The 24,055-nt window shown below is 38.0% G+C and overlaps 1 protein-coding gene across 1 annotated transcript in view; it reads right to left on the bottom strand.

Moving 5' to 3' along the window:
* txndc5.L (thioredoxin domain containing 5 L homeolog) overlaps positions 1-23,657 on the bottom strand; it is a 27,686-nt gene extending 4,029 nt beyond the window's left edge. The window contains 9 exon segments of the mRNA NM_001086975.1: positions 5,840-5,969; positions 7,389-7,471; positions 8,894-9,031; positions 9,768-9,854; positions 11,398-11,513; positions 12,290-12,395; positions 14,477-14,582; positions 18,419-18,568; positions 23,476-23,657. Of these exon segments, the coding sequence (NP_001080444.1) occupies positions 5,840-5,969; positions 7,389-7,471; positions 8,894-9,031; positions 9,768-9,854; positions 11,398-11,513; positions 12,290-12,395; positions 14,477-14,582; positions 18,419-18,568; positions 23,476-23,648 (1,089 nt within the window). The 5' untranslated portion in view covers positions 23,649-23,657.
* Positions 23,658-24,055: the final 398 nt, after the last annotated feature.

A 24,055-nucleotide genomic window follows, 5' to 3' on the forward strand; every position in this document is an offset into this window, starting at 1 on the left:
CGGGCGCAACCCTGGAACCCATCGCGGTGCCAGTGCGTTGGAGGTAAAATTGCCGCTCAAATTTGAAATAGTTCTTGTTGAGTATGAACCTGAGCAACTGTATAGCGTATTGGACTGGTGGACCGACATAATTAGGGTTGTGTGTAATGAGGTTCTGTACAGCCTCAAGACCTTTGTCGTGCGGTATGCAGGTGTATAAACTTTGTACATCTAATGTGACAAGGATCAATTCATCGACCTTCAAATTTATGCTTTGAACAACGTTAAGAAAATCAGTGGTGTCTTTAAGATAACTTCCAATGGCGGTAATGCATGGTTGTAGTAAGATGTCTAGATATTGCGATATCTTTTCGTTGAGAGACCCTGTGCATGCAATAATTGGTCTGCCAGGAGGTCTCTCCACACTCTTGTGGATCTTGGGTAGTGTGTATATGACCGGGAGGATTGGGTGCTTTGGAACCAAGGCCTCCCCCATCTCACTTGATAACCACCCATGTGACACCCCCTCTTTAATCAAAAGCTCGAGTTCCCCTTTAAATTTGTTCGTGGGGTCAAATGTAAGCTTGCCATAATTGTTAACATCAGATAGTTGAGACAATAATTCAGATTTATAATAACTGTAATCCATGATTACAATTGCTCCTCCCTTGTCCGCATTTTTAATGATGATATCATTATTCGTTTTTAGTGATTTAATCGCCTCCTTTTCAACTGGGCTCAAATTTCCCCTCCACATACGTTTGTTGTGGTATTCAGACAAGGCATTATTATTAATTAGACGATGAAATATCTTCAGGGAGGCATTAGTATTTGGAGGATCATATGTACTCTTAGGCTTGAAAGTCTTAAATTCGGGAGCCAGTGGTGACTGCGTGTCCTGGGCCCTAGCACTCTCTTCTAATACAGGTGTGTCACCCCCACAAAATTGTTCACGTAATCGAAGCTGCCTGGTAAGTTTGTAGTTATCTACTATATGAGTAAAGGGGTGACTACTCACCATGGGGACGAAGCTCAAGCCCTTGCGTAACACAGCCATCTCCGCGGTGGAAGGTGAATATGCTGATAAATTGTAGATTAGGTCCGTCTCTCCTTGGCCTTCACTTGCTGCTGCGAGCGTGTTGTGACGGGCGTGCTTCCTGCCGCCCCGGCGGGCGGCCTGCCAGGGTCTTTGGCGGTGGCTCCTCTGCCTAAAAAAGAAACCGGAGCTGACGGTGGAGAGCTGCGCGCGGTGGATCCCCTTACCGCTGCGCTCTCTATTTCGCTGTCCGAACCTCCGCTTCCGGATTGCTGTCCCCATGATCTCGGCGGACGCCTGGCTCCTCCCCTTTTCTTAAAGGAGCTGGCCCCAGATAACCAGCAACATTCCTACCATTGGCAGGAACAATCCTGAGTTCTGCCGGCGTTGGTGCCAGATCCTGGATCGCTGTTCTTTAGATCTCATCTTGCTGGTTATAGCAGAGGTCGGACGTGAGTTGAAGCAAACCAGGAGTGATCTGGACGCCTTTTCATCTGTACATAAACCCACCATAGCAGCTGACAAAGAGACCGATTGGCAAGCGAGACTACAGGAACAAATAGACAAGCATAGAGCTGACATATCAGCATTCAAGAGCTCTAAGCGACTACGGGTACAGCAGGATTACAAAGAATCCCGTGTCTACAGCTGGTTATCTGGGGCCAGCTCCTTTAAGAAAAGGGGAGGAGCCAGGCGTCCGCCGAGATCATGGGGACAGCAATCCGGAAGCGGAGGTTCGGACAGCGAAATAGAGAGCGCAGCGGTAAGGGGATCCACCGCGCGCAGCTCTCCACCGTCAGCTCCGGTTTCTTTTTTAGGCAGAGGAGCCACCGCCAAAGACCCTGGCAGGCCGCCCGCCGGGGCGGCAGGAAGCACGCCCGTCACAACACGCTCGCAGCAGCAAGTGAAGGCCAAGGAGAGACGGACCTAATCTACAATTTATCAGCATATTCACCTTCCACCGCGGAGATGGCTGTGTTACGCAAGGGCTTGAGCTTCGTCCCCATGGTGAGTAGTCACCCCTTTACTCATATAGTAGATAACTACAAACTTACCAGGCAGCTTCGATTACGTGAACAATTTTGTGGGGGTGACACACCTGTATTAGAAGAGAGTGCTAGGGCCCAGGACACGCAGTCACCACTGGCTCCCGAATTTAAGACTTTCAAGCCTAAGAGTACATATGATCCTCCAAATACTAATGCCTCCCTGAAGATATTTCATCGTCTAATTAATAATAATGCCTTGTCTGAATACCACAACAAACGTATGTGGAGGGGAAATTTGAGCCCAGTTGAAAAGGAGGCGATTAAATCACTAAAAACGAATAATGATATCATCATTAAAAATGCGGACAAGGGAGGAGCAATTGTAATCATGGATTACAGTTATTATAAATCTGAATTATTGTCTCAACTATCTGATGTTAACAATTATGGCAAGCTTACATTTGACCCCACGAACAAATTTAAAGGGGAACTCGAGCTTTTGATTAAAGAGGGGGTGTCACATGGGTGGTTATCAAGTGAGATGGGGGAGGCCTTGGTTCCAAAGCACCCAATCCTCCCGGTCATATACACACTACCCAAGATCCACAAGAGTGTGGAGAGACCTCCTGGCAGACCAATTATTGCATGCACAGGGTCTCTCAACGAAAAGATATCGCAATATCTAGACATCTTACTACAACCATGCATTACCGCCATTGGAAGTTATCTTAAAGACACCACTGATTTTCTTAACGTTGTTCAAAGCATAAATTTGAAGGTCGATGAATTGATCCTTGTCACATTAGATGTACAAAGTTTATACACCTGCATACCGCACGACAAAGGTCTTGAGGCTGTACAGAACCTCATTACACACAACCCTAATTATGTCGGTCCACCAGTCCAATACGCTATACAGTTGCTCAGGTTCATACTCAACAAGAACTATTTCAAATTTGAGCGGCAATTTTACCTCCAACGCACTGGCACCGCGATGGGTTCCAGGGTTGCGCCCGTATATGCTAATGCTTTTATGCATGATTTTGAGCAGAAACATATTTATAACCATACACTATTTAGACGGTATGGTAGTTTCTACCGGCGCTACATTGACGATATTTTTTTTCTTTGGAGTGGTACACCTGAGCAATTGGAAACATATGTGGACGGCCTTAATCTATTAGACACCCCCATTAAACTTACACTGAACTACGATGCGCATCAGATTAACTTCCTAGATGTGTTACTCTATAAATCGAGTAAGGGTCTGGACACACGTATATACACTAAAACTACTGACAGAAACACATTATTACACTACAGCAGCCATCATCCCAAACACCTCTTAGACTCTCTTCCCAAATCTCAAATGGTAAGAGTTGCACGGATAGACAGTGACCCCGAGCAGAAATACAAGGACCTAATGGAGATGGGCCAGAAATTTTTGGAAAGGGGATATCCTGAAAGACTGATCAAGGAAACTATAAATCTAACCATGTTACTTGATCGCCAGGAGTTATTGAAACCTGTCATTGATCCAACTAAGAAGGTAGGGGAGGGGGATATATATTACGTCAGTAAATACAATCCCCACAGCAGCAATACAAAAAAGTCGGTGCTTAAACATTGGGAAATTGTGTCCAATGACGATGTTTTGTGTGACAAGATTCCTCGCAGACCCATGTTCAGTTATCGCAGAAACACTAACCTCAAAGAACATCTCAGCCCATCTGACCCAGCACAAAAATATACTCAATCAGAAGCCACCCATTTCTTAACATCACGCCCTGGGGTGTACAGATGCACGGGGTGTGTGATGTGTAACACGCTGATCACAGGGACAGAATTCAGACACCCCAGAACTGGCAAGCAATACAAAATTAGACATAGGATGACATGCACCACTACAATGGTGATATATGTGATCAAGTGTCCATGTGGTCTAGTATACTGTGGTAAAACTGTGAGGCAACTTAAAGATAGAATTAACATGCATAGGGCAACAATCAGGGCAGCCTTGAACCCAGACAGACGGGTAGACCCCAACAAGCAGGACATTGCCCAACAACCCGTCGCCAAACATTGGCGTGAAGCCAGACATGATCCCTCACAATTCAAGTGTATGCCTATAGACCACATTCCTATACCGCCTAGGGGTGGAGATGTTGAGCAACTGTTGCTGAAACGTGAAGCTTTTTGGATTTACGAGCTTGATTGCGTCATCCCGAAGGGGTTAAATGGGCAACTACAATTAAATTGTTTCTTGGCATAATGGTCTAATCAGCATTAATTTTATTAGTTAAATTAACATACCCTTTTTCTCGTTTTACAGAATCATATTATTGTACACACTCTTCTTACCTCTGTAAGTAACCATCTAATTTCTTGTCTATGTGTTATAAGAAGTATCTTATACGAAGTTTTTTGTATATACAATGTTTTTAAAGCACAAATGTTACTCTTAAGTACAAATGTTTTTTTTGGATACAAATGTTTCTTTTATGGACATTAATCCACACAGTGTGTGAACCATGACACCTACTGGGGACAACCAGTATTGCACAACATCACTTAGGAAACGGATGAAAAGTCAAAGAGAGAGGAAAAGAAAAAAACTTTGTTCTGACACTTCACCTTGGACTCATGACGTCATCTTTGGCGCCATTTTTCACTAATGGGGGGTGGGTATTTAAAGATCACATCACAGTTACACAGTATCCTTGAGAAAGGTCCCCAGGTGGGACCGAAACGTCGGATTATGTTGTAAATCAATAAACGCAAAACTTTTCTTCACATCAATACAGTGAGTGCTGATCCTTCTTGTTCTATACATATATATATATATATATATATACATATATATATATATATACATATATATATATATATATATATACATATATATATATATATATATATACATATATATATATATATATATATACATATATATATATATATATATATATATATATACATATATATATATACACACACATATACATATATATATATATATACATATATATATATACACACACACATATACATATATATATATATATATATATATATATATATATATATATATATATATACATACATACATACATACATACATACATACTACTATATACATACTACTATATAATTCAAAACTAAAGGGAATTGCTATTTTGTTTTATGAATTGTATTCACAAATGCTTGGCCATGGAATCCTTGGTATCAGGATATCCTGTTAGTGAACAGAATGTTTAGGAAACACAGGTGGATGTTCTTTCTAAAGAGATGATTCTCATTTCAAACCAGCAGCAAAATGTTGGCAACCCAATCGAGGACAAGAAAAGGAAAGCAGTTATTTCTACTATAATGAGCAGTGCTTAGAGCACCAATGCAATGCCTTATCAGTCCTTTCATTTCCTGGAACTGCTATAAAATGCTATAGGAGTACAATAAAAGAACAACTAGACTTTTACTGTAAGTGTGCTGCCTCTTAGTGGTAAAAAAACAAGCTAGTTTCTACCAACAAGAGCTACAGTATATTCTCTTTAGAAGTTCCCATACAGCCATGTTTTCACATACACAATTTCCTTCCCTCCCATCTTGTGCTCCCTTGCTGTGATATTTTACGATTTGCAGTCTCTGTCCATTTTCCTTATGTTTTTATCTTCCACTTCTACAGAGAGTTAAATAACCATGTAAGTTTTAAGGTGGGAAGTTTCTATGACCAAATTACATTAGAGCATCAAAACAATTTCTGTCCACTAAAGCAGGTATCAATGAAAATCATTTCCATTAGTTTAACTACAGGAGTAATATATTAGTGTTCACTTACTGAGAATCTGCTGCAGACAGAACGCTCAGCTGTGCAGTCAACCTTGGCAATTTTAACATCACTCATACCAGAAAATTCTTTTTTGGCAAGATCCTCCCATATTGGGGCTAGGTTCTTACAGTGACCGCACCTAGGAAGATTAATTTGTAGGCGAATTACAAAATAAAGGCAAACTTGCAAACTAGGCGATTATACATAACATGTCCCACACTAAAAGACTTTTCTCAAGCACAAAATATACAATCAATAACTCCTTAAAGTGGACCTGTCACCTAGACACAAAAAGCTGTATAATAAAAGTCCTTTTCAAATTTTCAAATTAAATCCAATTTCTATTTTTTATTAAATCATTCATAGCTGTAAGCTCATTTAAAATTCTCAGCTGTCAATCAAATATTGTCTGCCCCTCCTCTATGCCTTAGGAATAGAGGCGGGGCAGACAATTACTTTCACTTTCCATGTCACTGCTCGCCACACATTCCCCTGTTCTCTTCACTGTAAATTGTGTAGCCAGTACATGGGGATGGACATTAGGACCCCCATTCTGGTTCACAAACAAGATTCTGAGATGATGCAAGGCTTGCCTTAATAACAGTGACTCCTACCTGCTTTTTATAATTATGAATTAACAGACTGATGGAAAGAAGATTCAAATAATTTATATAGTGTAATTAAAGTTCATTTTGCTTGACTAACGTGATATAATAGGATTTTGAATAATCTTTTGGGGTGACCGGTCCAGGTTCTCAGAAACAGGCAAAGTGGTGCTGAAAGTTGTAGTTTAAAAACATCTAGAGACATGCAAGTTGTTCAGCTCTGCTTATGTTATTACCATAAAAGCAAGAGGGGGCAATCTATACCCAAAGAAATGTCAACTGATCTAAACTTACTCAAGAATGCTTTTCTGAACATGTTTGTAATTGACTTCAATTTAAAGATTTCGGAGATATTTGCAGTTGTAGCCCAGCAATAATCTACTCATTATTTGGCTTTATATCCCTTTTAAAATTAAGAGGCTGATTTCTGGATATTACATGGATTTTGTTTAAATCAATAAATATCTGTGATTAGCCTAGTAACGTATTCATTAGATCAGTATAGAATTGCAGCCCTTTGGCCGATAGCACCATACACATTCCATGTGTGATCAAAACATTCTGAACAGCTTATTTGGGGTTCCAAATACACAGACTGTTGGTCCTACAGCCTGGTTAGAAATAATCAGCTTTTACTGCTAGTATGGACATGCTAATAGGGTATAAACAATGAAGCCTGCCAAACTTTTAAGCAGAATTTCAAACCAAATATTGTATAAAACAGACTATAACCATAAACAAATGTTACTTTCTTATATGGTATAAGATCATTTGGACAGGACAGGACAGAAAGCATAAGAAATGGTAAATGCATACAGCAAAAACAATTTTGGGATATATATTTACTAAATCCAGCTTGGAGTCACCTGTTCTAAAACATCTTCCCGCAAAAAAAACAGTTTACTGGAGACCTTAAATGTCACACTAATTATTTCCAGAGCCAAGGTACTCACCAGGGGGCATAGAATTTAATAAAACTGACACCTGTAGCAACAGTCTGGTCAAAGTTGCTTTCGCTGAGAGACAGGACTTTGGACTGAAAAGAGAAAATGGATTTTCACAGTCAATCGGGATGTCTGGTACTGGCTGTTCATAACTTAATGTTGTGTGTCTGCTGGTAATGCAGTTTTCTTTCCCCCTCAACTGCTCAGAAAAATAAATGCTCTGTCCACAGTTCACAGCAGCATGAAGGAGATGGGACAGCTTAATTCCCAGCATTCCCATATGCTTCAATTAAGACACAAATAAGAGTTAATGTATGAGTAATGACAAAAATAAATCTTGCTTGGTAGCAAATCTACAACATGAATATATAATATATTACAACACACCATAATGAGAGTTGCTCGTTTCCCTTGTGGTAACAGATTCGTTTTTACAATGTACATGCTGCTTTTCTGTTTGTCTTTACAAAATGCTCATCAATGGGTGAATTATAGCAAGTCTTGGCATTGCTGGGAAACCCTTTATGATTTTTACCATGACTCTGCTTTTAAGACCTGACCCGGTAGAAAAGGGCAATGTATGAGAATGTAAAGAGCATTGTTTAATCTTGTCATTTTGCATGCAAATGAATATAGCAAACGATGTGTAAATTCCAGATAGTTGTGATGCATACAAAATCAGCCTGCTCAATTCTACATATGTGGCAAACCTGGTGTGGGCATTACCTGCAATTTGTAGCAAATGCCCTGTACTTAATGTCAGGTAAAAGCCTGAAATAAAGTACAGAGCACTTTGAAAGCAAGAACAGGATATCTTTAAATGGATACTGTTGCGGGAAAACCTTTTTTTTCCCCTAAATGCATCAGTTAATGTATATTTCATTTTGAAACCTGACATGAGGCTAGACACATTTGTCAGTTTATCAGTCATGTGACTCGTGCTCTGGTAAACTTCAGTCACTCTTTACTGCTATATGAGAATAGCACTCAATAGTAAAAATCCAAGTCCCACTGCGACTCCTTCAGTTACATTGAGTAGGAGAAATAGATTAATCTGAAAGTAGTTCAATTGAAAAGTGCTGGCTCTTTCTGAAAGGCTTGACAAAGGGCCCGAGTGGTCCGAAACGTTGCCCTTGTCTGTATGTATTTGGGTGAATAAACTAAACACTTTTTTCAGCATTCAGTGTGCCACTGGAATTTCTTCTATGTATCTACATGACCCACACGGCAGGAGTGGGTTCTCCGGTGTAGCACCTGATACCACAAAGGGTACATGATCAGGGGTGGAAGCACTCTACCATACTGTTGTGGCTCTTTCTGAAAGAACATGATCAGGCACAATGACCTGAGATGGCTGCCTACACATCAATATTACCGCTGGAAAAAAAAAAGAACTCTTGTTGGTTCAGGAATACAATTTTATATGGTAGAGTGAATTTTTTGTAAAACAAAGGGCCTTGGACTAGACTTACATCTCAGTCTTGCCATAACAAACAAGGTAAAAAATGACACACCTCCACAGTCTCCTGTACTTGAGGTGGAGTGGCCTCCTTCTTCTGTTCCTCCTCTTTCTTTTCTTCAGCAGGCTTCAATTGGCTTTCAGCATATTCTTTCATAGTATCCAGATCTCGCTTTCCTTTATACTGATCAACCTTGTGTATGACAGGAGAGCAATTAAAGGTATAAACTATTGAAAAAAAATGTGTGTGTATGTGAAGGGGTGGGGAGGGACAAAATGTTATTTTTTCAAGCAAATATTGATTCTAAATTAAAAATGTATTTTGTTTTTATGAGTACAATGTAATTTAATATAGCAAAAGAATATCTGCAATTTTTAAGGAAATTAACAGATTCCAATGTCTTAATCCCCTTATATTTAAAACATTATTGAAGGAATATAATAAAAGCCACTAATAGAAATGCTATGTACAACAAGAAAAAAATGCGAGGGCATGTAGCAGAACTAATGAAAAAAGTAATTATTAACAGTAAAATACATAACTAAAATCAAACAAACAGTCTTATAACCACAGAATGTGTTCTTCTAATTACTCACAAAAGAAGAGTGCAATTCTGCCCATATATAAAGCAATGGTGAGGTTCCAGATAAAGTATTGTCTCCAGTACACAAAAAAACACATTCTAAAATTAGAGAGGGTCTACTGAAGGGTTTCTAAATTAATAAAGGCTTTGGCAGATCTCTTATGAAAACAAGCTGAATAATAAGTCAGGATTCTTTACAAGACAGAGTGGGGGGTACAATTATCCTGTGAATTATTTAAGGAGATCCCAAAATAAACTGGGTGCTCATACACTAGTAAAATGTTCCTGGGGACAAGAAAGTTTCCACATGAGGTTTTATCTTCATGTGTAAAATGGTTTTCCTACCTTTTCTCCATTCCTGAACCACAGCAGAGTAGGATATCCACGCACTTGGTATTCAGAGCAAAGCTCATTATGTTGAGTGCAGTCAACCTTTAATGAAAGAAATGGCTTTTTAGGCAGGCATTATTCCTCTGGGCAAAGTACATAATAAAAACCAATGTTAAACAACAATGCCTCTATGCAATAATTGCATTAACCACATGATTATAAATAAATGCCAAATTCAGTATATTGGCAAATAAAATTTTAACATTTTATATAATCCGCACAATACATTAATAGTCTGCGTATATATATATATATGTATAATATTTATGATAATTGCATAATGTCAGCTTTATTGAAATTTTAACTTTATATGGCATATGGATAAAGATGGTCACCAAATGATATATTTTTTCAAAAGAATCACTTAATTAATTAATTCGGACACTGTGCACTGATTGGTTAATTCAAATGAACAATGGTATTTAAAGTTTGTTGAAATTGTATTATATCATCCTTAAAAAAGGTCCTAATGAAGACCGAAACGTTGGACTATGATATAATATATTATATATATATATATATATATATATATATATATATATATATATAATTATTATATTATTTTTCAGTAGCAGTATGCACAAAATGTCTCTGTCTTAAATATATTGATAATGGGTTGAGTGCAGAGGACTTTGTATTTGTTTATATGTATTTTGTGGTCACAGCCTCATTGCACCCCCGCCTAGTGGTGAGCACAACTTTCCTTTGTTTGTTATAGTTATACAGGAGCAGTGACCAGCTCCATGTTGTAGCTCCCACCCTTCCCAGCTATAGTCAGGTGATCCCACTGGTGTCTAATAAAAGGGCAGCCAAGTATGAGAGTTTTACTTTAAAAGCAGCTAGTAAGTTCCAGGTAAAACTTAGTCCCTTTGTAAAATGTATAATGAAGCAATAGAATTCTTAAAGATTTAGATGAAAATTAAGCGTAGGACTGGCCAGATTTGGGATGACTTTGACGTAGTTGGCCAGCTTAAATATATTGCAATATATGGACAAACAATCCCTGTTTTGTTTAAAGGGTAAGGCATTTTTCAGTAGCAGTATGCACAAAATGTGTCTGTCTTAAATATATTGATAATGGGTTGAGTGCAGAGGACTCTTGAATGTGTATGTATGTATAATATATATATATATATATATATATATATATATATATATATATATATATATATATATATATATATTTATATTTATATATATATAAATTTAGCAAAACGTACATTTTCACCCCATCCAACTAATTTTCTTCTAAGGCTACAACAGAATAGCACCAAAAATGAATGTGTGATGGGACACTGTTGTTGCTAATAGGAGTATATATCCAGAAATGGCAAGTCCCTAATATTAATCAGCAAGCAATTATTTTTTCATAATACATGTAATTCAGTTACTAAGAACCATATTTTTTCCAAAACAGATGCAACAGTAACATCCTGTAACTACCAATAAAATTTCTTGTCATTATTGTATGTGATCTAGCTGTTCGATTACTATTAGTAAAGCACTGCCACAATTTTTCCCCCTGGGTTATTAAAAGAGGTTCAATGACTTTTAATTCTTCCAGGTAGAAGTCTCAGTACTTTACCTTGGCAATTTTAACACTTTTAGAGTCCTGGAAGGATGCTGCGAGTTGTTCCCATGCAGGAGCCAAAGATTTACAGTGTCCACACCATGGTGCAAAGAATTTGATGAAATGATATCCTGCAAATAGAAAAATAGATATGGATGGTTAAGCAGCAGGGTCGGTCATTTTTTTTGTTGACTATAGTTTTCCATCATATCAGGCACACCAAACTGGGAAACTCCACCATTCAAGCAGGAGTGATAATAAAGCCTTCTGCATTATATATCAAAAGGTTAAATAAATAATGCCCAAAGTGTTTCATACACACAGTTACTTATATGTATGTAATATAAATATGTAATAAAGGAGTTTTTATTACCACTCCTGCTTGACTGATGATGTTTCCCAGACCAGTGTGCTAAAGTCTTGACCGAAATCTGAATCCTCCCTAAACTATTGGTCTGGGGCATCAGCACCTGGACGACCTGTTTATGCTGGTGAGTGAAACTGCTTTCCGATACCTTTTATCATTGCTTGAGTGCTCACCATTGCGAAGGACTTGGGGTTCATACACTTAGGTCCCTGATAAATTCTGGTGAGCAACGGTGTTCCACCCTTTTAGGACCGTTTTGAATTGAGAGCTAGATTTGGGGCATGCTCATAAGGGTCTATGTAACTGCAGTGCGAGTTGTTGGCTGCAGTGTTTCAACCCAAACTGAGCCATAAAAGTATCTTTAGCCAAACTAGATCTTCTTTGCTTGCCACCACCTTAAGAAATCTGCTTGATCAAGAAAAGGCTGACCACAGTATCTTGCTTAGGCCAACAAAAAGTGTAATTATAGGGTGACATGCCACCATCTAACTGCAGCACAAACACCCACTTTCGCCACAGTATGTACAAGCAACAACATACCTTCTGCGACATGCTCCTTAAAATTGGCTCCAGTAAGTTCATACAGGCCTTGTTTAAGTTCTGGAACTTTAGCAGGGTCTTCAGCCTTTTCTTCAACCTTAGGTTTCTAGGGAAAATTAAGAAAAAGGTAAAACATAATTAAATAACTTTTTCCATAGGGCCAGAATAGCAAGGGCGACCATTAGAAAGATAGCTTTTTTTGGTATAATAAATCATTTGAAGATAGCACAACCTCTTATGGGCCAAGAGGACAAGTGAATATAGAAGTCCCAATGGACACAGCTCTTGTAATAGGATGTTGATTAAGGCAAATTTGGTATGTATGAAGTCTAGAACCTCTGTGCAGAATCACTGGATTTGTGGGCAATCCCAAAAAAGTGTGAAATAAATAATTTCTAGAGGTGTGTCTACTAATTTAAATTAAAATGCAAATGTGGCCACCTTAACCAGCACAGGCTGCCTGGATAGTATTTAGGGGGTGTACTGTAAAGAACTTCAGTTCCCAAGAATATTTTTTTAAACAAGCAGAAGCTAAATAATTATAACCGAGTATATTATATGAAGAAGAGAACAAAGCCAGATGGCTGTTGACAGCGACCGCAGCTAATGAACACCTGAGCTGAGATATTTTGGTATGAATTTCTACCCGTTTCCTAAGGCATGCCTTCGCTCTTCAGATTTAGCTGTACTCTATAGTGAGCATGTAGCTGCAATGCCTTAAAGGAATAATTCAGTGTGAAAATAAAAACAATGTAAATAGATAGGCTGTGCAAAATAAAAAAAAATTCTAATATAGTTAGCTAGCCAAAAATGTAATGTATACAGGCTGGAGTGAACAGATGTCTAATAAAACAGCCAGAATCCAACTTCCTGCTTTTCAGCTCTATAACTCTGAGTTAGTCAGCGACTTGAAGGGGGGCCACATGGTACATTTCTGTTCAGTGAGTTTGCAATTGATCCTCAGCATTCAGCTCAAATTCAAAAGCAACAGATATGACCCATGTGGCCCCCCCTCAAGTCTCTGATTGGTTACTGCCTGGTAACCAGGGTAACCAGTCAGTGAAAACCAAGAGAGCTTAAAAGCAGGAAGTAGTGATCTGACTGACTTGTTATACATCAAATCAGTCCAGCCTTTATATATTACATGTTTGGCTAACTAACTATATTTGAAACAATTTTTATTTTGCACAGCCTATCTATTTACCCAGTTTTTATTTTTACACTGAACAATTCCTTTAACAAGGGAAAAAGAATATACATTTACTAATGACATGTATGCCCTTTGTGGTGGAATTTTTTTTTTAAAGGTGGATTGTTTTAGGAAACAAAACTAGACAAAACAACACAATGCGGTGGAATTTTTTCAGATCTAATATTCCTAGATATACTTATATAATCCTGCAAGGATCAGAAAGATGGCAGACAGAAAAAAATCTATATGAAATGTTCCCCAGGCTCAGCAGAACAAATATGGGGTGCCTAAAGCAAGAAGCCCAGAGGCTGCTTTTCCAGATCGCTTGTGGGAGATCATAAAGGGGTGGTTCACCTTTAAGTTAACTTTTAGTATGTTATAGAATGTCCCATTCTAAGCTACTTTTCAATTGGTCTTCATTATTAATTTTTCTAAAACATGCTTTCTAAAGCTACACATTTTTGTTATTGGTACTTTTTATTACTCATCTTTCTATTCATCTCCTCTCATATTCATATTCCAGTCTCTCATGCAAATCAATGCATAGTTGCTAAGGCAATTTGGACTCTAGCAACCAGATTGCTAAAACTGCAAACTGGAGAGCTGCTTAATAAAAAGCTAAATAACTCAAAAACCACAAATAATAAATAAAAACCAATTGCAATTTGTCTTAAAATACATCATACTAAAATTTAACTGAAAGGTGAACAACCTCTTTAACCCATATATACAGAAGTCAATTCAAGCCCTTCGTAGGTTTGTAATGAGACTAGGTATTGAGACACTGCATTTGGAAAGCATTAACCCAGAGCTTCAAGGTGGTATTCTATCTTCTAAAATGCCGCTGTTTTTAAATCAATCACATTTCTGAAGATACAAAACAACCAGTGTGTATTACTGTGCATCCCACAGACAAAGCCCCCCTGCAAGCTCCTGACAGGGGTTAGGCATAATTACACACGCCATTAGAACGCAAGGATTTCCTGTATACTCACTTCTGCTTCAGCATTTAGAGTCTGCAGCATCCAGTTTTCCAAACTCTGCAAGTCCCTGGGTCCCTGGTACTTCACAGCTTCTTGGCCTGGTTTAAACAGTTTCAGCCTGGGAAGAACAATGGAACGGAAACATATTAGTCAGTAGACAGGTGATTTACTATTGGCAGGGAAAGGCTTCAACAGGAAAACAATTAAGAGAGATTTCAGCAGCAGGAGGGAAACAGAAGGCCAATTACAGTCAGGCTACACTTCATTCTACAAAGTTTCTTTACAATAACACATTCTGTGCACAGGTCAAAGCTTTACATACGGGAAGCGCCAAGGATACAGGAGGAGACTGCTTGTCACTTGATCCTAAGAGAACCAGAACAAACAACTGGTCTTTGTGCCAGAGAAATCCTTCTGCAACACAATAGCTATCCTTTTAATTAAATGTTTGCCACTTAATTACTCCTGCTTCATACCACGTTCTATACACATCCGTGTTAATTTACTGTATAGTCATTAAGTCTAAAATGAGGATGACTCCAAGACAGCAAACAAAGGGCCTTAGTTGTTGGTCTACATCCTTTTGTGTTTTGCAATTCAGTTCCCTGAATAATTCAGGGAATTGTAATATGGTGTAGAGAGTGATATTCTGAGACAATTTGCAATTGATTTTCATTGTTTATTATTTGTGATTTTTGAGATCGCTTTTCATTCAGCAGCTCTCCAGTTTGCAATTTCAGCAACTTGGTGGCTAGGGTCCAAACTACCCTAGCAACCATGCATTGACTTAAATAAGAGACTGGAATATGAAGAGGAGAGGGGCTGAACAGAAAGAGGAGTAATAAAAAAAACCAATAAAAATAAGGGGCAGATTTATCAAAGGTCGAATTGAAAATTCAATTAAAAAAATATAAAATTTTGAGCTAATTTTTGTGTAATTAGATTCGAATTTGAAATTTTTTTAAAATTCTAATAAAAATGTATCATGTACGGTCTCTTTAAAAATTCGACCATTCGCCATCTAAAACCTGCCGAATTGCTGTTTTAGCCTATGGGGGACCTCCTAGAACCTATTTGGAATCAATTAGTGGACTTTGGTGGTCCGAAAACGGACCTATTCGCCCAAAAAAAAACAGATTTTTTGATGAATTTCGATTGGTCTTTTTTAATTCAAATTTTGAAGTTATGGGAGTTAAAAAAAAAAAAAAAACTCCCATTACTTCGAAATTCGACCCTTGATACATCTGCACCTAAATGTGAAGTCTTACTGAGCATTTATTTTTATATAGGGTCATTGACCCCCATTTGAAAGCTGAAAAGAGAAGGCAAATAATTTGAACGAACGAAGACCAATTGAAAAGTTGTATAGACGTGGCCATTCTATAACATACCGCCCCTTTAAGAGTACTGAAGATGAAGTTCATCAGAACAAGCACTTAAGAGCTTCCAAAATGTATATAACTAAAACATTAAAGAGATACAGTCCTAAAAATATAAAGTGCTTATTTAATGTGTTGTACATACAGTAGCTACAAACTTATTTATGAAGAAGCAATGTTGTTGCATAAAGTGGATTTTTTTGTTGCCCAAATAAAAAAAAAAAAAGGGAAAGGAGACTTAATCCATGCTTTATTAACCTAAATAGGTAGTGCATGTTTGGGACTTCTTATCCAGAACACTTGGGACCTGGGTTTTTCCATAATTTGGATCTTCATACCTTAAGTCTACGAGAAAACATTAAAGGGGTTGTTCACCTTCAAAACTTTTTTTCAGTTCAGTTGGTTTCAGATAGATCACCAGAAAAAGACTTTTTCCAATTACTTTCTATATGTGACTATTTTTCTAATATTTAAGTGTAAAGTTGCATTTTTCACCCTCTAAAGCAGCACGGAAGGAGGGGGGGTTGCCCACTCTTTAATTGTTCAAAATTGATACATTTAGTTGCTACATTTATTATTTTTGTCCCTACTGAGCAGAATCTCCTGAGTTTCATTAAAGGCAGCTGTTAGAATTAATACAATAGTTGCTAATATTTCCGCAGATGCAGAGAAATGTATCAACTAAATGTATCAAATTGTAACAGTTCAGATGCTCCTGGATCACTGAGCTGCCAGACTAAGACACTAAACACAAAAATTAACTTTAAACATAAAGGGAAACTCCAGCTTCCAAACCAAAATTTGATAAAGAGGCCGATATAATACAGAAACCCTTAATATATCCATCACAGTTACCTGTTTCTTCAAAAAGTATGAATAAATGCCATTTTCTATGCTGCAATCCAGATGTTTAACAGTTCTTTTCTTTCTGCATCATTTGAAATCCTGGCAGGGAAGGAGGGACTAAACACTGATGTTACAAATTGTAACAACTTCTCCACAGCTTACAGAAAGCATGCAGGAACGACATAAACCACAATGCTTTGCACTGCGATGTTCAATTCCTTATTGAAATCACGTGTGCAGGGAATTGTGGGGGTTGGAGGATGGAGGCTGAGGACAGCTAAAAGTAGTCAGAAAGATCAGCAGAAGAGCAGCGGGCTAGGCTTAGGGAACTTTCAGAAACCATTAAAAATCATGAAAAGTATGCATATTTTTTATTTTATGTATATTGTAAAGTTGCTTGAAATTATGTTTACTTTTCGAAAAGCTTAAGTTATGTTTTTGTGAAGATCCCCTTTAAACATTGGGAAAACAGTATAAAATGAACGGCAAATGGAAAAAGTCTTTGTTTATGGTGAACAATCTGCAAAACAACTCAACTGAAAAAAAGTGTTTGGAAGGTGAACAACCCCTTTAAATAAACCCAATAGAGTTTCCAATAAGGATTAATTATATCTTAGTTTGGATCAAGTACAAGGTTCTGTTTTATTATTACAGAGAAAAATGAATTTTTACAAATTTGGATTATTTGGATAATTTGGTTTATGGAAGATGGCCAGTGGCGGAACTACCGGGGGAGCAAGTCTAGTGACGCTACTGAAGATGGCCTTTCCATAATTGAGCTTTCTGGATAACAGGTTTCCAGATAACAGATCCCATACGTGTAATAAAATTGGAATCATATAAAAAAAAGAAATATACATTTACTTAAAGTCAGTATTGGTTAAAATAACCCTAACCCTTAAAATCATGCTGCAGGGTGGAAGGTGGCCTTGTCTCCCAAAATGCAGTTCATACAGTGTATAACAGCACAAATTAACACAAGTGCCATTAGTATGTAAGCACACATACATACACACACACACCATAGTAATGGAAGGCGCACACAAAAAATCCACCAACTGCCTGGGTGCCCAGTGGTAGTTCAGCAAGCACATCCACAACAATGACTTGGCACTCACATGACTTGCTTAAAAAATCCTTTTTATTGTGCAAAATCAATGTTTCAGTCACAAAATGTAAATTTATAGCAGGCTTCAGTCAAATTGTAATGACCTTTTTTACTAGTAAGAGAAAGGCAATGTATTCAAGCTATGTGTGTGTAAGCTATAGTTCTAGGTGCCAAGAAATGAGCAATGTAACTATTCTTCCAAGCAAAATAATAACATTATAGTTGCCACAATAGTGCTTTGTATTTTTGTTAAATTAGAAGAACAGTTGTGATAATTTTATAAACTGCATTTTGAAAGTACAGAGCATTTAAATGATGTCCTTCTAGTATCCTTAACTTCCCAGACCTCAGCATAACTCCATTAAAGATGCTTTAGGGGAAGAATGATGCACATCAGTTCCATTTTGCTGCAATTCTCCATCTCAGGACAACACACGTGATATTCATAGAAAATACCCAAGACTACTCAAGTGCAACACAACATATACAGATAAACTATTTGCATTAGACTTTCTATTTAATATTAAAACATATATCACTTCAAAATCCTCGCTTTTGACAGAAACTCAAGAGATACACAGGGAAAGTGTCATTATTCAGCATCTCGTGTTTTTAACTTACGTGGGATATCCTCTGACGCCATGGTTAGTGCACGTGGGCATATCAGTAGTACAGTCAACCTTGGCAATGTAGGCTGGAGTATTTGGCATAGTGTTGTACTTGTCCCCCAGCTCATTCCAAGTGGACTGCAGACGCTGGCAATGACCGCACCTTTTAAAAACATGCATCAGAAGGCACATTAGTTCCTTCAAATTGTTACTTTTACAACATGTGATACATATATGTGAATATACGCACCTAAAAAGAAAGCATTTTTTAAAATCAATTTTAAATTATTTTATGTCCATCTACATAAGACACAACTGAATCTCAAAATGAGGTTGGTTTCTATGCTTTGCTGAACTTACTTTTAGGCAAATCCAGCAACTTAATAGGGCAATAATGTGTTGGACAGGCACAGATGTCTCCCGAGAATCCCTCAATCTATAGTTGCTAGTTAGTTACGGAAACATTATATGGGTGCCCCCCCCTCAGGAAATGAGGCCCATCTTATGGCCCCCAGTAGGAGATTCAGGCCAACAGGAATATATGTTTAGGCTGCATTTCCTACAATCATATTTATATCATGCAGTAATGATGAAATGTAGGAACCTGGAGGTTCTTCGTAGATGGGGATTCAGGGAAATGCGAACTTCTGAAAATTGCAGTGAGGGGAGACAAATCAGCCTGGCCGAAAAACGCATGAAAAAGTGCAGTGTGACTTTTGTGGGCGTATTTACGCAGGTACAGGCAGTCCCTGGCTTACGTACGAGATAGGGTCTGTATGTTTGTTATTAAGTTGAATTTGTATGTAAGTTGAAACATATACATTTACTTATTAAATGCAACTTAAACAGTTGTTCGTATTAACATAATATTTATGGTTACCGTTTTGCGCATATTTATTTTAACCTTTCTGTGCTACACAACACACACCGGAGGGTACTGGGGAAGGTGTTTTATTAAAGCTAAATGCTTAAAAGTCAAGCAAACCACAGTATGTTACTGTAATAGCCTCCGTTTGTAAGTGTGAGTTGTATGTACTTTAAGTCAGGTGTGTTTGTAACTCGAGGACTCCCTGTATTAATGTTTTTAAAATCACAATGTATAACCCTAGTGTGCCCGTGCCTTTAGACAACTCTACTAGATACTGTATATTGTGACCGGGATGAATTTAAATCTTCATAGAGTCATGGCTCCATGCACTACTTTCCCATTTCTTCATCCCTCTCCTAATTCCAAAGTACTGCTAGCATTCCGTAATAATGCACAGTAAGACAACGGTGGAGGACTACGACAAAAGGTGCACAACAACTTCAGGTCTAAGCAATCAAACAAGTACGATATGCTTATGCAAATGGACAAACATTCCAAAAAACATTATAGGCGTATATACCAAAGGTTAGCATAAATTCCCAACTTTTCATGTTATAACTTGTCAAACCACGGTCATTGACTGTAAAGTTTACTTTTTTATTACTTCTTTCTTAAACATGTTATAAGTTGCAGTAAACTGGATATGAACCGGATATGTTTAAGATGTTTCAAAACTTTTCTCCAGAACTGGAAAAAGAAATTTTGTCAAGGAAAAAAAAACAAAAAACAAAGAGCATGGCAATGCTTTGAAAAAAAAAGTTCTCTAGAACGCTAACAATTTAGCTAACCATTTTAAGCTACATACTAAAAATGTTGGGTGAAAATTCACGAAAAGCTTTATGACAATGCAGATCTATGAGAAAGTCCTGCAACTCAACTGGTTTCAAAAGAACTTCTAGGGAGGAATGATAAATACAGGACAATTTCCGGACAATACAAATTTTTGAAATGTTTAAAGGAAGGATATTTTCCAGACTGTTGTTAAATCTGCTGCTGGGGTAAAATATACAAATGATGATAAATGTGGGAACATTTCCTGACAATTTTGAATTTGTTTTCAGTGATTAAATACAGATTTCATCCAAATCTTTCCCAACCGCTGATAAATATCTGCTTCTATGGGTCACATTTATCTCAGTGGCTTGCGTATATTTCGTATTCTTTAAGCTTCAAAGTTGTAGATGCTGTAAATCAAAAATGACAAAGGTTGCAAAAACATGTGCAAAACCAGTCTAGCTAGTAACGTTGCTTAAGATACTTGAATTGTGTAAGTTCTTACACAATTCTACTAACTAAACTGGTTTACCCAAATTGGACAGCTTCCTTCCCATACAATTCAGTGGATTTCAGTGTAATTCTGATGTATGAGCTTTCAAACGCCATTCATAAGGAATACACCAAAAGGCGATGCCCAGAACTAGTAATAAATTGGTACAGTTATGGTACCAGCTATACAGAATGTTCAGGACCTGTTTTTTTCAGGATAACGGATCTTCCCATAATTTGGATTTTAATTCCCTAACTACTAGAAAATAATAAAAATATTAAATAAACCCAATAGGCTTGTTTTGCCCCAATAAGGATTAGTTATATATATTAGTTTGGATCAAGTACAAAGTACTGTTTTATTATTACAGAGAAAAAGAAATGTTTTGAAAATGTGGATTATTTCGATAAAATGGAGTCCACGGGAGATTGCCTTCCTGTTATTCTGAGCTATCTGTATAACAGGATTCTGGATAATGAATCCCATACCTGTATATCATTTTAAACCAAGTATTTTGGTTTAAAATGAAATACATTATTTATTTATCTATACGCCATATATATTACTTTACCAGACTGCAGTCAAATATAAATGGCCAGGACCTTGTTCGCATCACCTGTTTTACTAGTATGAGAAAGGCAAGGTAGTCAAGCTAGACCAGTCTATACCTACAGCCTGGATGCAAGAGGTTGTAGCTCTACAACACCTCAAGGCACATTTATCAAGGGACGAATTTTAAATTGATGTGAGTTTTTTTTACAATTCCCTATACTGCCATAAATGTAAACAAATTTTTTAAACTCAAATTACACGAAAACTCAGATCGAATTTAATATGAATTTAAAAAACTTGATTAGGAGAAAAAAAACTTGAATGTCAGGAAGGCTACAAACACCACCAAATTGATCCCTGGACCTCTCCCAATGACTAATACAGTAATTCGGCAGTAGCGATGGGCACATTTTTTCGCCTTGTTTCGCTGCAGAAATGACGCTCATATGCTTATATGGTGTTGTGCGACAAAAAAAAAAAAAAATAGAGGTGTAAAAAAAATTTCGCCACACGCCAAATTTTTTTTGACACCCATAGACTTTAATGGACATTTCGCAGGCGGCGAATTTTTGGAGAAACGAAACAAGTCAAATTCGCCCATCCCTATTCGGCAGGTTTTAGATTGCAAATAGTCGAATTTGAGTTCTTAAAGGGCATAAGTCTCGAAATTCAAATGAAAGCTAAAATCGAGTTTGGATAATTCAGAATTCAAATTTGAGATTTTTGACCAAAAATTAAAATCTGCCCCCTCAATTGTCAAAGGTTCCCTTTGCTGCTACTGTACATAAGTTCTACTCAGCTAATGCAATGACAGATGAGATGTCTGCAGTGCAAGCAGCCAAAGGTCATTTATCACCATTACAAGCCTACTAGTCGTTTGGCCAGCGATATGAAAGATTAGTAGTATTTGCCTGGAGATAAAATAAGTAAATAAGACTATGGAAGTGAATTGACACCTCTAATCACACAGAGTTAGGCTGCAGCCCAGAATTGCAGATAGTGGTTTAATTTTTTTGGTTTTAATGAAACAGCCCGAGTCATGTTAACTCTGTGTTTACAATGCTGCTTACATACAAGCCTGAAGCGCTTATGCACACAGTGTAATTGAGCCAACATGCTGCAGTTCCACGTGCCCTGACCCTTCCCTTTAGTCCAACATCTCAGTTTACCTATATCCGGCCCCAGAACAACCCCTTAAGTAAATGCCATGAATCCTAAGCCACGTCAGCAAACTCACTCCCACATAGCTGAGAAACAAGACTGATCACCCACAGGGTATGAGCTCATGCAAATCTATGTGCACAACTTCTGTTATACATCATTTCAAACATGGGGGCCTTCTGATGTTGCTTTACTGCAAACCCCTGGACCCTCATCTACAGGCTGGTTGAGGATGCTGGGAGGTTTAGGCCTCACACCTACTTGGTCGGTATCCCATCTAAGCAAGATTCTTGGTACACATTATGTTATAACATGGCAAAATGAATAATTAACCCCTTGCCAGCCAGACACACGAGACGTGTTATACAATAGATTGCAAAACGTTAGATTCGACTTTGCCCTACAGTCTCTAGCTTGAAAACAAACAGTAATTAAGAAAGTGATTTCTGTAGTTATTATGCCTAAATGAAGAATTGGTTCACCTCTTTGTAAAGTTTTAGTTTTGTAAGCACAGGGGTAGGAAACTGAGGGCAGTAAGCATCTCCTTTAAATAGCTGTGCGTTACCAAGACCCATATTAGGTGCAACACATAAGGGGGCTGGGAGGAGTGTATATAATGTGGGGATACAGGGATTACAACACAGAATGATCGGATATTTGTCATAAGCACGCAGTTCTTTTAAAGGGGAAATTGGAAAACAATCATAATGTTATTTGGCTTTTTAAAATGAATTTTGAGCTTTCCTGTCATGAATTGTGCTCTATACATTTCCAGTTAATAATTACCCATGTACACTGGCCCCTTACTAAATGCCATAAAAGGCCCAAGTCAGCGCTGTCCTTGGATACCTGGGGGTGATGCTGTAGGCCATACAAGCACTGCTACTTGCTTTCTAAACTTTACAAGAATTCAAGCTCTATAACTGGTGATATAATATTATGTTGTAGGCAGGCCTAATCACTCACATTTAATCATCATGTGACCACGTTAACGCTCTGATTATATGAATTTAACATCAGTGTATTAAAGTAGTGTTCAAAAATGGAAATTAAAAAGAGAGAGAGAACAGTGATGCTGGACCCCCTGCTGATAAAATACAACTCCAAACAGCACGGCCCTATGTATTGTGAGAATGCTGCAAAGTGTAGTTCAACACAAGCGCAGGTTGGACATAGACTGATTTGATACAACATTTCTCCATTGTATCTGCGATCGCTTTACCAGGGAGCGAAGAACATGATGAAGTGAGGCTCCTGCTTGACTGCATGATCGAACATATCGGCCGAGTAGAGGTTCTTCTTGTGCGGGTCGTCATCTGCCCCTTCTTCCCAGGGCTCCCCTGACACCCTGAGCAGCAGCGCACACAGTAACACAGCACTCGGACACCGCAACATCTTCACCGGTTACACGGACAGAGAGTGAGGCCTGATCAGACAGGCAGTCAGGGGAGGAGAAGGCAGAGCGGATCTGCGGGCCGGAGAGGAAAGAGAGAAGGAGAAGGGGGAGGAAAGGAGGAGGGATCGTACCACTGGGACAGAGGGATGGGGGAGGAGACCGAAATCATTCAGCCTCGTAATGATGATTCCTCAATAGGATAAAGTCAAGAATTGGTTGTGTACGTGAAGTTCTTCTCACACATGATCGTTCTCTTCCATTCGTTGAATTATTTATTCATTCATTCCAATGTAAGGCAAGAAAAAAAAAAGCAATCCTCCGTTGCCTTCAATAATTTAGTCTTGGACAATGTTGTGCACTTTTTCTTCCCACGAACCAGGCAAATAAACACTATTTTTCATGTCAC

The sequence above is a fragment of the Xenopus laevis genome, chromosome 6L (genome assembly GCF_017654675.1).
Source record: "Xenopus laevis strain J_2021 chromosome 6L, Xenopus_laevis_v10.1, whole genome shotgun sequence".
In the NCBI taxonomy this organism is placed as follows: Eukaryota; Metazoa; Chordata; class Amphibia; order Anura; family Pipidae; genus Xenopus; species Xenopus laevis.